This window comes from Symphalangus syndactylus, chromosome 1 (assembly GCF_028878055.3).
Source record: "Symphalangus syndactylus isolate Jambi chromosome 1, NHGRI_mSymSyn1-v2.1_pri, whole genome shotgun sequence".
NCBI lineage: Eukaryota > Metazoa > Chordata > Mammalia > Primates > Hylobatidae > Symphalangus > Symphalangus syndactylus.
The window spans coordinates 112,027,929-112,040,041 of NC_072423.2; the positions used below are offsets into that span (position 1 = coordinate 112,027,929).

The 12,113-nt window shown below is 47.7% G+C and overlaps 2 protein-coding genes across 6 annotated transcripts in view; one reads left to right on the forward strand and one right to left on the reverse strand.

Moving 5' to 3' along the window:
- ARIH2 (ariadne RBR E3 ubiquitin protein ligase 2) overlaps positions 1-9,585 on the reverse strand; it is a 68,181-nt gene extending 58,596 nt beyond the window's left edge. For 2 of the 5 annotated variants that reach the window (XM_063610179.1, XM_063610164.1), the window contains exons 1-3: positions 9,413-9,555; positions 5,630-5,693; positions 1,282-1,633 (exon numbers count right to left, since the gene is read on the reverse strand). In XM_063610179.1, the coding sequence (XP_063466249.1) occupies positions 1,282-1,536 (255 nt within the window). In that variant the 5' untranslated portion in view covers positions 1,537-1,633; positions 5,630-5,693; positions 9,413-9,555. Of the gene's footprint in view, positions 1-1,281; positions 1,634-5,629; positions 5,694-9,412 lie in introns of all 5 variants that reach the window. The other 3 variants (XM_063610171.1, XM_063610182.1, XM_063610185.1) reach the window with 3 other exon arrangements.
- Positions 9,136-10,147, forward strand: LOC129482453 (uncharacterized protein ARIH2OS-like). The gene is given in 2 exon segments (XM_055278312.2): positions 9,136-9,867; positions 9,869-10,147. Coding segments are annotated over 2 exon segments (885 nt in total). The 5' UTR covers positions 9,136-9,261.
- The last annotated feature ends 1,966 nt before the right edge of the window (positions 10,148-12,113 follow it).

Below are 12,113 nucleotides of genomic sequence, written 5' to 3' on the forward strand. Positions count from 1 at the left end.
ACCTGACAGTATGACTAAAGCAAAAGAAAACTATTGATCAACAAGGGAGAGGTGTGCATGGTGAGGAAGAGAAACCCGATTATTGTTTTCTACCAGGGAAATGCCCTCTGGAGGCAGGGGCCCAGCAGCTTTGTTATAGCCATAGTGCAGAAATCCCAAACCCAGAGGATCCACAGGTCCCCATTCTTCAGAGTTTTCTGCTCAGCACAAGAGAGGAAGTCTACAATCACTTCTAGAAATTAGTCACAAAAAAAAAAAAAACCTTAGCTTTCAGCTTCCAGCCAGTTGCTAATAAAGACCTGAGTATCTAAATTCAAGGTATTAGCCTTTGCCAACCATCTGGGGAAAAAAAAATCCCTAAACTAGTAGATAAAGCAAATTTTATAGAAATCATACAAGGCACACCTTAGTTATTTCTGTTTAAGTACCAATAAAATTGATTTGGTTGACATCATGCCAAGGTGCCCTTTTGACCTCCAATTTAATCAGAAACAAAATCCAAGTAACAATTCATGAAAAAAGATTGGTGAAAACACTAAAGTAAGAGAAATATTTCCAATTTCCCATAATGGCCAGTGTTAGAGAAGGAAACACGCTTGTTGGGAAACTGTCAAAATGATCATAAAAAATGTAAATAGTGAGGATAATAACTGGCCGAAGGTGCAAGACATCCAAAGGTATGTTTTAGCTTATGTGTTAAAAAATAAAATGCTTGCTGGAATAATCAACTTTGTTCATTCTTTACAGTTTCCGTACTAATACCCCCTAAATCAATGAAATACAAGCTATAAGAAAGAATTATTATTAAAATCAGTACATGAAACAAATGAGCTCATTAGCTCAAAGGCAATGACTATTCAGGGCAAACCAGAGGGATCTGTATACTCCCAAGACATTTATCAGTCACTCGCAGTCATACAGAAGATGGTGATTCTGATGCTTATTGTATCAACCTCATAAAATTCTTGAAAACTCACTTCCTGAAATGTGCAAAGTTGTGCAATTCTGCTACTACACATTTCTGGTACGGTACATCTTTCTTGAATCTGTCCCACCCCTCCTTTCTAATTCTTACTAATTTGGGAATCTGAGGACCTTAGACATGCATATATTAGAAAACAAAGTAAATGTAACAAAATGTCCAAATGATGTTCACATACACTTAAATTTGGTTTCAAGCTACGAGGCCATTCAATTAGTCTGGAGGAGACATTAATTAACAACAGCTCATCCTTAGATTTAACTGGGGGGGATTACACTGGAGTTTACAACACTGCTCACCTTTAGGACAGAAGCTAAGCTGGTCATGTGCTCATTGAGGGCACCCTCAGATTCCTTGTAGGTCAAGCAAGTGAACTGGTACTCCTCGGGATCAAAGGCATCAGCCCCCTGCTGCTCCACATCGCTGGCTACTCCCACGTAATAGTCCTCTATGTCCCCAGGGTCTTCATCTTCTTCTTCTTCCTCTTCCTCACAATTTGGGTCATAGTCCTCTTCATTGCTGTCAGACCCCTGGCTATTCATGTCCACTGACATCTTAGCATCCAGCCAAGTTGCAGATCAGGAAAGCAGTTGCTTTTTCCCCCTCCCCCCAAAACTACCGCTTTCTCAAATGCATTAGTTTTTTTGTCTTCTAAGGGAGAAAAAAAAAAAAAAGTGTTACTTTTTCCCCATGACAAGTTGTAACAAAAACCATTCAAGAATCAAAATGGGACAGTCCTGGCCCTAATCTCACTACGGCCTGCCTATTCCAACTCTGGTATCACATGGGGAATCTCACCATCATCCCCCTGGCCCAGGCTTATAAAAGGGAAATCCTTCTCTGGAGAGACAGAAGCAGCTGAAAAATGGTAACTCCACATGAAAGGCCTGGCATGACAGGGCAAGGCCATCTGCTATATGTCAGAAAGTCAAATTCCAATTAACTTGTTATTCTTGTCAAAGTCCTTAAGGGAGAAGCACATCCCCACAGCTGGCCGCCCAGAAGGGAGGCAACATAAAGGTTTAACTATCAAAGTTTAAAATTTTGCTTATGACGCCCCGTTAGTATTGATACAGACAGTACATAAATAGGAACACTTCCTGCTATAATATGTAGAAAAAGAAAACCACTGTTTCACAGACATTACTCTTAGGTGTCTGAAAAATAGGTGCATAGTTGGTAAAGAAAAAAAATAACACACATAGGTCTTCAACATCCTCCTCTAGTCTGCAAAGTTGACTGATTTTTCATGTTTAAAGAGTTCTACTGGCCGGGTGTGGTGGCTCATGCCTGTAATCCTAGCACTGTGGGAGGCCAAGGCTGGTGGATCACTTGAGGTCAGGAGTTCAAAACCAGCCTGGCCAACAAGGCGAAACCCCATCTCTACTAAAAATACAAAATTAGCCAGGTGTGGTGACGTGCACCTGTAATTCCAGCTACTCGGGAGGCTGAGGCAGGAGAATCACTTGAACCCGGGAGGCAGAGTTTACAGTGAGCCAAGATTGTGCCACTGCACTCTAGCCTGGACGACAAGAGTGAAACTCCATCGGCCGGGTGCAGTGGCTCACGCCTGTAATCCCAGAAATTTGAGAGGCCGAGATGGGTGGATCACCTGAGGTCAGGAGTTCGAGACCAGACTGACTAACATGGTGAAACCCTGTCTCTACTAAAAATACAAAAAAATTAAGCGGGTGTGGTGAGAGGCACCTGTAATCCCAGCTACTCAAGAGGCTAAGGCAGGAGAAACACTTGAACCCAGGATGCGGGGGTTATAGTGAGATGAGATTGCGCCACTGCACTCCAGCCTGGGCGATAAAAGCGAAACCCCATCACACACACGTACACACACACACACACACACACATACGAGGGAAACTGTCTCAAAAAAGAAAAGCCCGCAAACTGCAAAATGTTACTCAATTACATATAAACGAAAAGAGAATACTAGTTGAGAAAGCGAAACAGTCACAAACCCTAACTTCAACTCACAGAAGATTGTGGCAAACACCCATTAACTTTTCTACACAACTACCATTTCAACTGATGAGCTGAAAGGAACAATATCAACTAGTGATTTAAATCTAAAACTAGGCCAGGTACAGTGGCTCATGCCTGTAATCCCAGCACTTTGGGAAGCGGAGGTGGGTGGATCACGAGGTCAGGAGATCAAGACCATCCTGGCCAACGTGGTGAAACCCCCATCTCTACTAAAAATACAAAAATTAGCTATACGTGGTGGTGCGTGAGTGTAATTCCCAGCTACTCAGGAGGCTGAGGCAAGAGAATCACTTGAACGAGGGAGTCGGAGGTTGCAGTGAGCCAAGATCCCGCCACTGTACTGCAGCCTGGCAACAGAGTGAGACTCCATCTTAAAAAAAAAAACTAAAACTAATAGAACCTTAAAGTGTAAGAGCATTTGGATTTAACAGTCCATAAACAATTTATATAAAAAAATCTTGATTAAATACAAAAGCAAATATAAAGTCTACTTGAAGTAGGTAATCTGTCTGAAAAAAACAACCAACCATAATCTAAAACAAACACTGAGGGCCAGGTGTGGTGGCTCACAACTATAATCCCAGAGCTTCGGAAGGCTGAGATGAGAGGATCCCTTGAGGCCAGGAGGTCAAGACTCACCTGAACAACCTAGTGAGACCATGTCTCTACAACACATTTAAAAAAAAATAATAATCAGCTGGGCGCGGTGGCTCATGCCTGTAATCCCAGCACTTTGGGAGGCCAAGACAGGCAGATCACAAAGTCAGGAGATCGAGACCATCCTGGCTAACACATGAAACCCCATCTCTACTAACAATACAAAAATTAGCTGGGCGTGGTGGCATGCACCTGTAATCCCAGCTACTCAGGAGGCTGAGGCAGGAGAACTGCTTGAACTCAAGAGGCGGAGGTTGCAGTGAGCAGAGATTGCACCACTGCACTCCAGCCTGGGCAACAGAGCGAGACTCAATCTGAAAAAATAAAAAAATAAAAAATAAAAAATAAATTAGCTTGGCAGGGTGGTGCACACTTGCAATCCCAGCTACTTGGGAGGCTGAGGCAGGAGAATCACTAGAACCAGGGAGGAGGTTGCAGTGAGCCAAGATCATGCCACTGCATTCCAACCTGGGCAAGAGTGAGACATTGTCGCAAAAAAATAAAAATAAACAAATAAGACAGGCATAGTGGTCATGCGTCTGTAGTCCTGGCTACATGGAAGAACTGCTTGGGCCTGGAAGGGCAAGGCTGCAGTGAGATCGTGCCACTGCACTCCAGCCTAGGCAACAGAGAGATTCTGTCTCCAAAAATAATAATAATAATTCAGGTAAATTATATTCTACTTAAAAAAAAAAAAGGCCCACGTACAGTGGCTCACGCCTGTATCATAATCCCCACACTTTGGGAGGCTGAGGCTGGAGGATGACTCAAAACCATGAGTTCCAACCCAGCCTAGGCAACATAGCGACACCCATGTCTACCAAAAGGAAAAAGAATTTGTAACCAGTCTAAAAGATTATGGAGTCATGAGACATAGTATCACTCTGTCACCCAGTCTGGGATATAAAAACATGATCATGGCCCACTGCAGCTTCCAATTCCTGGGCTCAACAGATCCTCCTCCCTCAGCCTCCTGAGTAGCTGGGACTACAGGCATATGCCACCCCCATACCTAATTCTATTTTTTGTATAAACAGGGTTTTACTATGTTGCTCAGGCTGGTTTCAAACTCCTGGCCTCAAGCGATCCTCCTGCCTTGGCCTTACAAAACGCTGGGATTACAGGCAAGAGCCACTGCACCCAGCCTAGAGTCACATTTTTATATAATAAAAATATCGGCCAGGTGCGGTGGCTCACACCTGTAATCCCAGCACTTTGGGAGGCCGAGGCAGGTGGATCACCTAAGGTCGGGGGTTCAAGGCCAGCCTGACCAACACGGAGAAACCCCTACTAAAAACACAAAATTAGCTGGGTGTGGTGGCACATGCCTGTAATCCTAGCTACTCGGGAGGCTGAGGCAGGAGAATTGCTTGAACCCCGGAGGCGAAGGCTGCGGTGAGCCAAGATCACATCATTGCACTCCAGCCTGGGCAAGAATAGGGAAACTCCATCTTAAAAAAAAAAAAACACTCAGTATATCTAAGTTGATATGTTAACTATAAATGTTCCCATTTCTAAAAATTAAAAAAAAAACCCTATTAATTATGGGGCAATAAAAATAATGTTTGCAGTCTGACCTTTTTTTTTTTTTTTTTTGAGACAGAGTCTCATTCTGTCACCCAAGCTGGAGTGCAGTGGCACGATCTCAGCTCACTGCAACCTCTGCCTTTCGGGTTCAAGGAATTCTCTTGCCTCAGTCTCTGAGTAGCTGGGATTACAGGCACATGCCACAGTGCCCAGCTAATTTTTTTTGTATTTTTAGTAGAGATGAGGTTTCACCATGTTGGTCAGGCTGGTCTCGAACTCCTGATCTCGTGATCCGCCCGCCACAGCCTCCCAAAGTGCTGGGATTACAAGCGCGAGCCACCGTGCCCAGCCAGCAGTTTGACTTTTAACAAACTCTTCTGTATGGTAGAGCCACATAATCACAACTAAACTTAATGATGGTGTTTTTTCTTTAGGAGAAAAGGTTAATCTTTAAATTAAAGATACCTGTAATTCTTGGAGATCTCTCAGGCAGATGTCACCCAAGTATTCTACGTAATATGATTTCCATCTAAAATGAAAAGAATTATATTTATATTTTTAAAGCTGGTATACTGCTTTTGCAAGTTTATTTCTTTTTAAAGCAAAGGTATTTTAAAGGACAAGTAACAAGGGACAGAGTAACTATTAAATTAATTATCTTCTTTTAAAGTGCCAACAAAAATCCATGTCATAATTATACTGACAAGAGTTACATGACCTTCTAGAAAAAGAAAGTATTCAGCTGGGTGTGGTGGCTCACGCCTGTAATCCCAGCACTTTGGGAGGCCAAGGCAGGCGGATCACCTGAGGTCAGGAGTTCGAGCACCTGTAATCCCAGCTACTCGGAAGGCTGAGGCAGGAGAATCACTCCAACCAGGGAGGCAGAGGTTGCAGTGAGGTGAGATCGCGCCACTGCACTCCAGCCTGGGTGACAAGAGAATTCGTCTCAAAAAAAAAAAAAAAGTATTCTAAGTAAACAGGTAGCAATAATTTAATCTCAATTCTCTGTCTCAGTTTGAAAGACCACTTCTTTTTTAGTTTGTTTGTTTGTTTGAGACAGGGTCTCCCTCTGTCACCCAGGTTGGAGTGCAGTGTTGCCATCTCAGCTCACTGTAACCTCCACTTCACCCAGCTGAAAGCCTGCGTCTTTATTCCAGTACTTCTGTCCTTCAGATTCTCTACAGCAACTACCACAATTTCAATCCTAAATGTTATGTAGATGTTGACAAAGCAAATTGTAACTGACTTAAAATTGAACTTTTACTATAAAATCACCTCCACTGTGGTAATCTAACAGAATAATGCTAATATTTCAGATCTCACTTTACTCATGCTGTCGTGGCTCATTTATGTCACATTACTCATAAATGTCGTGGTGGTGCATGCCTGTAGTCCCAGCTACTTGGGAGGCTGAGGTGGGAGGATCTCTTGAGCACAGGAGGCTGAGGCTGCAGTGAGCCAAGATCACGCCACTACACTCCAGTCTAGGCGACAGAGCGAGACCCTGTCTTCAAAAAGAAAAAGGAAAGTTCCAGGACCAGGTGTGGTGGCTCATGCCAGTAATCCCAGCACTTTGGTTTGGGAGGCCAAGGTGGGTGGATGGCTTCAGCTCAGGAGTTCAAAACAAGCCTGGGCAAAATGGTGAAACTTCACCGCTACAAAAAACACAAAAATTAGCCAGGAATGGTGGCGCATACCTGTAATCCCAGCTACTCGGGAGGCTAAGGCAGGAGAATTGCTTGATCTGGGAGATGGAGGCTGCAATGAACCGAGACTGCACCACTGCACTCCAGCCTGGGCAACAGAGCGAGACTCCGTGTCAAAAAAAAAAAAAAAGAAATTGCCCACAGGCTTCTCACCAACCAAATATTTAGGTGGGGAAAACTCCAGGCTCCTCCAAAAAAAAAAAAAAAGAGAGAACTCCATTTCATACTAAATCTTCTAGGTGCAGACTTAAATGAAAATTTGATTTTTAATCATCTCAAAGTTAAATATCCAAATTCTACTTGAAAAAGTGGGCCAGGCGCGGTGGCTCACGCCTGTGATCCCAACACTTTGGGAGGCTAAGGTGGGCAGATCACAAGGTCAGGAGTTCGAGATCAGCCTGACCAACATGGTGAAATCTTGTCTCTACTAAAAATACAAAAATTAGCTGGGCGTGGTAGCGTGCGCCTGTAATCCCAGCTACTCAGGAGGCTGAGGCAGGAGAATCGCTTGAACCCAGGAGGCGGAGATTGCAGTGAGCCGAGATCGCACCACTGCACTCCAGCCTGAGCGACAGAGCGAGACTCGAAAATAAAAATAAATAAATAAATAAATAAATGAAAGAAAGAAAGAAGGCCGGGCGCGGTGGCTCACGCTTGTAATCCCAGCACTTTGGGAGGCTGAGGCGGGCGGATCACGAGGTCAGGAGATCGAGACCACGGTGAAACCCCGTCTCTACTAAAAATACAAAAAAATTAGCCGGGCGTGGTGGCGGGCGCCTGTAGTCCCAGCTACTCGGAGAGGCTGAGGCAGGAGAATGGCGTGAACCCGGGAGGCGGAGCTTGCAGTGAGCCGAGATCGCGCCACTGCACTCCAGCCTGGGTGACAGAGCGAGATTCCGTCTCAAAAAAAAAAAAAAAGAAAGAAAGAAAATGTGCTGATCTTGTTCCAAGGGGACAGTATTTCTTTTTTTTTTTTTGAGAATCTTGCTGGAGTGCAGTGGCGCGATCTCGGCTCACTGGACTACAGGCGCCCGCCACCACGCCCGGCTAATTTTTTGTATTTTTAGTAGAGATAGGGTTTCACCGTGTTAGCCAGGATGGTCTCCATCTCCTGACCTCGTGATCCGTCCGCCTCGGCCTCCCAAAGTGAGGAGGATTATTTGAGTCCAGGAGATTGCAGTGAGCCATGATCACGCCAGTGCCCTCCAACCAGCCTGGGTGACAAAGTGAGGCCCTGTCTCTAAAAAAAATTTTTTAAGGGTCATGTACAGTGGCTCACACCTGTAATCCCAGCACTTTAGGAAGTCAAACCGGGCGGACCGCTTGAGTCCAGTAGTTCAAGACCAGCTTAGGCAACCTATTAAGATCCCGTATCCACAAAAAATTTTAAAAATTAGCCAGGCGTGGTGGTACGTGCCTGTGGTCCCAGCTACTTGGGAGGCTAAGAAAGGAGGATCACTTGAGCCCAGAAAGTCGGGGCTGCAGTTAGCTGTGATCGTCGCCACTGCACTCCAGCCTGGTGACAGCAATTTTGTCCCGCCCACCAAAAAAAAAAAAAAAAAAAATTTCCTCCAGAGCCAAAGTCACATGTTCAGGGGACCTGACAACCAACCATCCTGGGCTTGCTGACCACGCACAGAACACATAAGTTTTAGTAAGTCTGATGACGTTTACTGCAGATATGATCACTAGCGCTGAATGGTCATTTACTAACTACACCTCCGAAGAAAAACGACTTGGCACAAAACTAGAAATCAGCAATTTCGTTTCAAAATCCTACATTCTGTATCTGTCTTTTCTAACACGGTGACCAACAGCCACATGTGGTTATTTAAATTTAATTACACTTAAAAAGTAAGTAAAATTTAAAATTTAGTTTCTCAGGTGCACTAGCCTACAGGTCAAATGCTTAATGGCCACGTGTGACTAGTAGCTACCGTGTTGAACAGCAAAGGTAAAGAACATGTCGCTATGACAGAAAGTTCTATGGGACCGGGCAATGAACGGTACTAAGGCGAAGTCATCCAAGAACGCGGCTGCCCAACCAGCGTCTGGCGAGGCGGTGGCACAGCTCCGGGTCCGCACATCCCTAGAGGCGCCGCGGGCTCCGGGATATTCGCGAGGACGCGGAGCCCGCGAGCTGGGGATACCCTCCACAGGCGGGCGTTAAACCGCGCGGGCAGCGCTGCAAGAGCTCCCAAAGACGACTCGAGTAGGGAGCCCTGAGGCGGCGCGTTTCCCCGCCGCGCCAGACAGGGAGGGCCTAGATGTGCCGGAGCCGGTTGGTCAGAGGCGGTGGCCTCTGACCTTTCCGCGAGCTGAGAAGGCGGCGGGAGGAAAAAAGGCAGACACACGCTGGGCGCCTAGCCGTCCCTCCGCTGACGGCAGGTAATGCTCGGACAGTGTACCAGCGACGGGGAGCGCCCGGGCCTCCCGGGCGACGGCGAAGGCGGAGTCCCGGCCCGGCCAGGGAGGCGCGCGGAGAGGCCCCCCCAGCGGCCCGCTAAGGTAAACAAGGCCGTGACGTGCGCCGCGCACTTACCGGGAGCTGCGGCCTCGCGGCCGCTGAGCCCAAACAAGCCAGACCGGGTCAGGCCGGGCCAGAGGGACCGGAATAGGTCGAAGCGGTAGCGGAGGCAGCGGGCCGACGCCGGTCAAGCCCGCGCTGCTTCCTCCAGAAGAGTCGTCCCCGCAGCTCCGGAAGTGCTTGGCGCCGTTGCGTCACTTCCGGATCGGGGTCGACCCACGGTCGCTCGGGTCGCGACAGGCTCCTGGCTAGAGGGCCTGTTTAGCGCCGCCTCTCTGAAACTTAGCCCTCTGACCCAGAGTCTGACCAGGGTACGGCAGGCGCCGACCGCGTCTGGAGCCACCATTCGCTTACCAGCGTCTCCCGTCGAGATGTTTTTAACCAGCGCGTTTCTCGCCGGCTTCTCATTTCACTGTTTGTACTCTGGGATCGGGCACGGAGAAGACATCCTGGCGTCCGTGGAGCAGATAAAGAACCATTGTTTCCCGGCCGCTATCTGGTCAGAGGGGAGCTGGGCCGGGAATTTCTGCCTACACCCTGAGGCGGTCGCTGGATGGCCCCAGACCCGCAACCACACCAGGCCTTCGCTTCCCCTGCCGAGGCCTCGTTCGCTGCCCAGTTCTCCGACTTACGGTCACCGTGCAAGATTGCATCTTAACTGCCTTGCTTGCAGTTTCTTTTCACAGTATAGGAGTTGTCATCATGACTTCCAGTTACTTTCTGGGACCAGTTGTCAAATGGTGTGGCTAGAGACGGAGGCTCACTCAGATTGTTGCTGCACCACAGCGGAAATGCCAGTATGAAGCCGCTGATGTTAGGAAGGCTCCAGGGTGTGCAATTCCATAGACAACAAATCAAATAATTTCCAACCATACTGGAGTCGCGTATATACATATTCAAGACACCTGTGCTGGCCGGTCGCTGTGGCTCATGCCTGTAATCCCTGCACTTTGGGAAGCCGAGGTGTGAGGATCGCTTGAGCCCAAGAATTTAATTTTTTTCTACAAAAAAATTAAAAATTAGCTGGGCGAGGTGGCACAAGCCTGTGCGTCCCAGCTACTCAGGGGGCTGAGGTGATAGAGGATCGCTGGAGCCGAGGAGGTCGAGGCTGCAGAGCGCCGAGATGGCACCACTGCAGTCCAGCATCGGTGATAGGAGACCCTGTCTCAAAACAACAATAACAAACCATACAATGTAGAAAGCCATTAAAAATCATGCCGGGTGGCCGGGCGCCGTGGCTCACGCCTGTAATCCCAGCACGTTGGGAGGCCGAAGCGGGCAGATCACGAGGTCAGGAGTTCGAGACTAGCCTGACCAGCATGGTGAAACCCCGTCTCTACTAAAATTTTAAAAAATTAGCCGGGCGTGATGGTGGGCGCCTGTAGTCCCAGCTACTCAGGAGGCTGAGGCAGGAGAATTGCTTGAACCCGGCAGGCGGAGGATGCAGCGAGCAGAGATCACGCCACTGCACTCCAGCCTGGGCGACAGAGCGAGACTCTGTCTCAAACAACAACAACAACAAACTTGTCGGGTGGACTGCTCTGCCTATGGAGTAGCAATTCCTTTTTTTTTTTTTGAGACGGAGTCTGGCTCTGTCGCCCAGGATGGAGTGCAGTGAGAGACCCGCTATCTCGGCTCACTGCAACCTCCGCTTCCCGGGTTCAAGTGAGTCTCCTGCCTCAGTCTCCCGAGTAGCTGGGACTACAGGCACGCACCACCGCGCCCAGCTAATTTTTTTTTTTTTTTGACGGAGTCTTGCTCTGTTGCCCAGGTTGGAGCGCAGTGGCGCGATCTAAGCTCACTGCAAGCTCCGCCTCCCGGGTTCACGCCATTCTCCTGCCTCAGCTTCCCGAGTAGCTGGGACTACAGGCGTCCGCCACCACGCCTAATTTTTTTTGTATTTTTAGTAGAGACGGGGTTTCACCTTATTAGCCAGGATGGTAATTTTTGTATTTTTAGTAGAGACAGGGTGTCACCATGTTGGCCAGGATGGTCTGGATCTCTTGACCCCTTGATCCACCTACCTCGGCCTCCCAAAGTGCTGGGATTACAGGTGTGAGCCACCGCTCCTGGCCTCCTTTGTTTCTTTACTTCTCTAATAAACTTGCTTTCACTTTACCAAAAAAAAAAAAATCATACTGGGTGGCAGGTCATGGTGGCTCAAGCCTATAATCCCAGCATTTTGGGAAGCCAAGGTGAGAGGATCGCTTGAGCCTAGGAGTTGGAGACCAACCTGGGCAACATAGTGAGATTCCATGTCTACAAAAAAAAAAAAAATGTTTTGGCGAGGTGTAGTGGCTCACGCCTGTAATCCCAGCACTTTGGGAGGCCGAGGCAGGTGGATCACTTAAGCCTAGGAGTTCAAGACCAGCCTGAGCAACATGGTGAAACCCCATCTCTACAAAAAATACAAGTTAGCTGGATGTGCTTATAGCTCCACCTACTTGGGAGGCTGAGGTGGGAGGATCACTTAAGACCCAGGATATGGAGGCTGCAGTGAGCAAGAGATTGGGCCACTACACTCCAGCCTGGGGGACAGAGCCAGAACCTGTCTTCAAAAAAAGAAAAAAAATGCAGTACTAAGGCACCTATTGACAAGGAAAGGTATTTGTGATATACTCAAGTGATAAGAATAGGATAGGGGCCGGGCGTGGTGGCTCACACCTGTAATCCCAGCACTTTGGGAGGTGGAGGCGGCCGGATCGCCTGAGGTCAG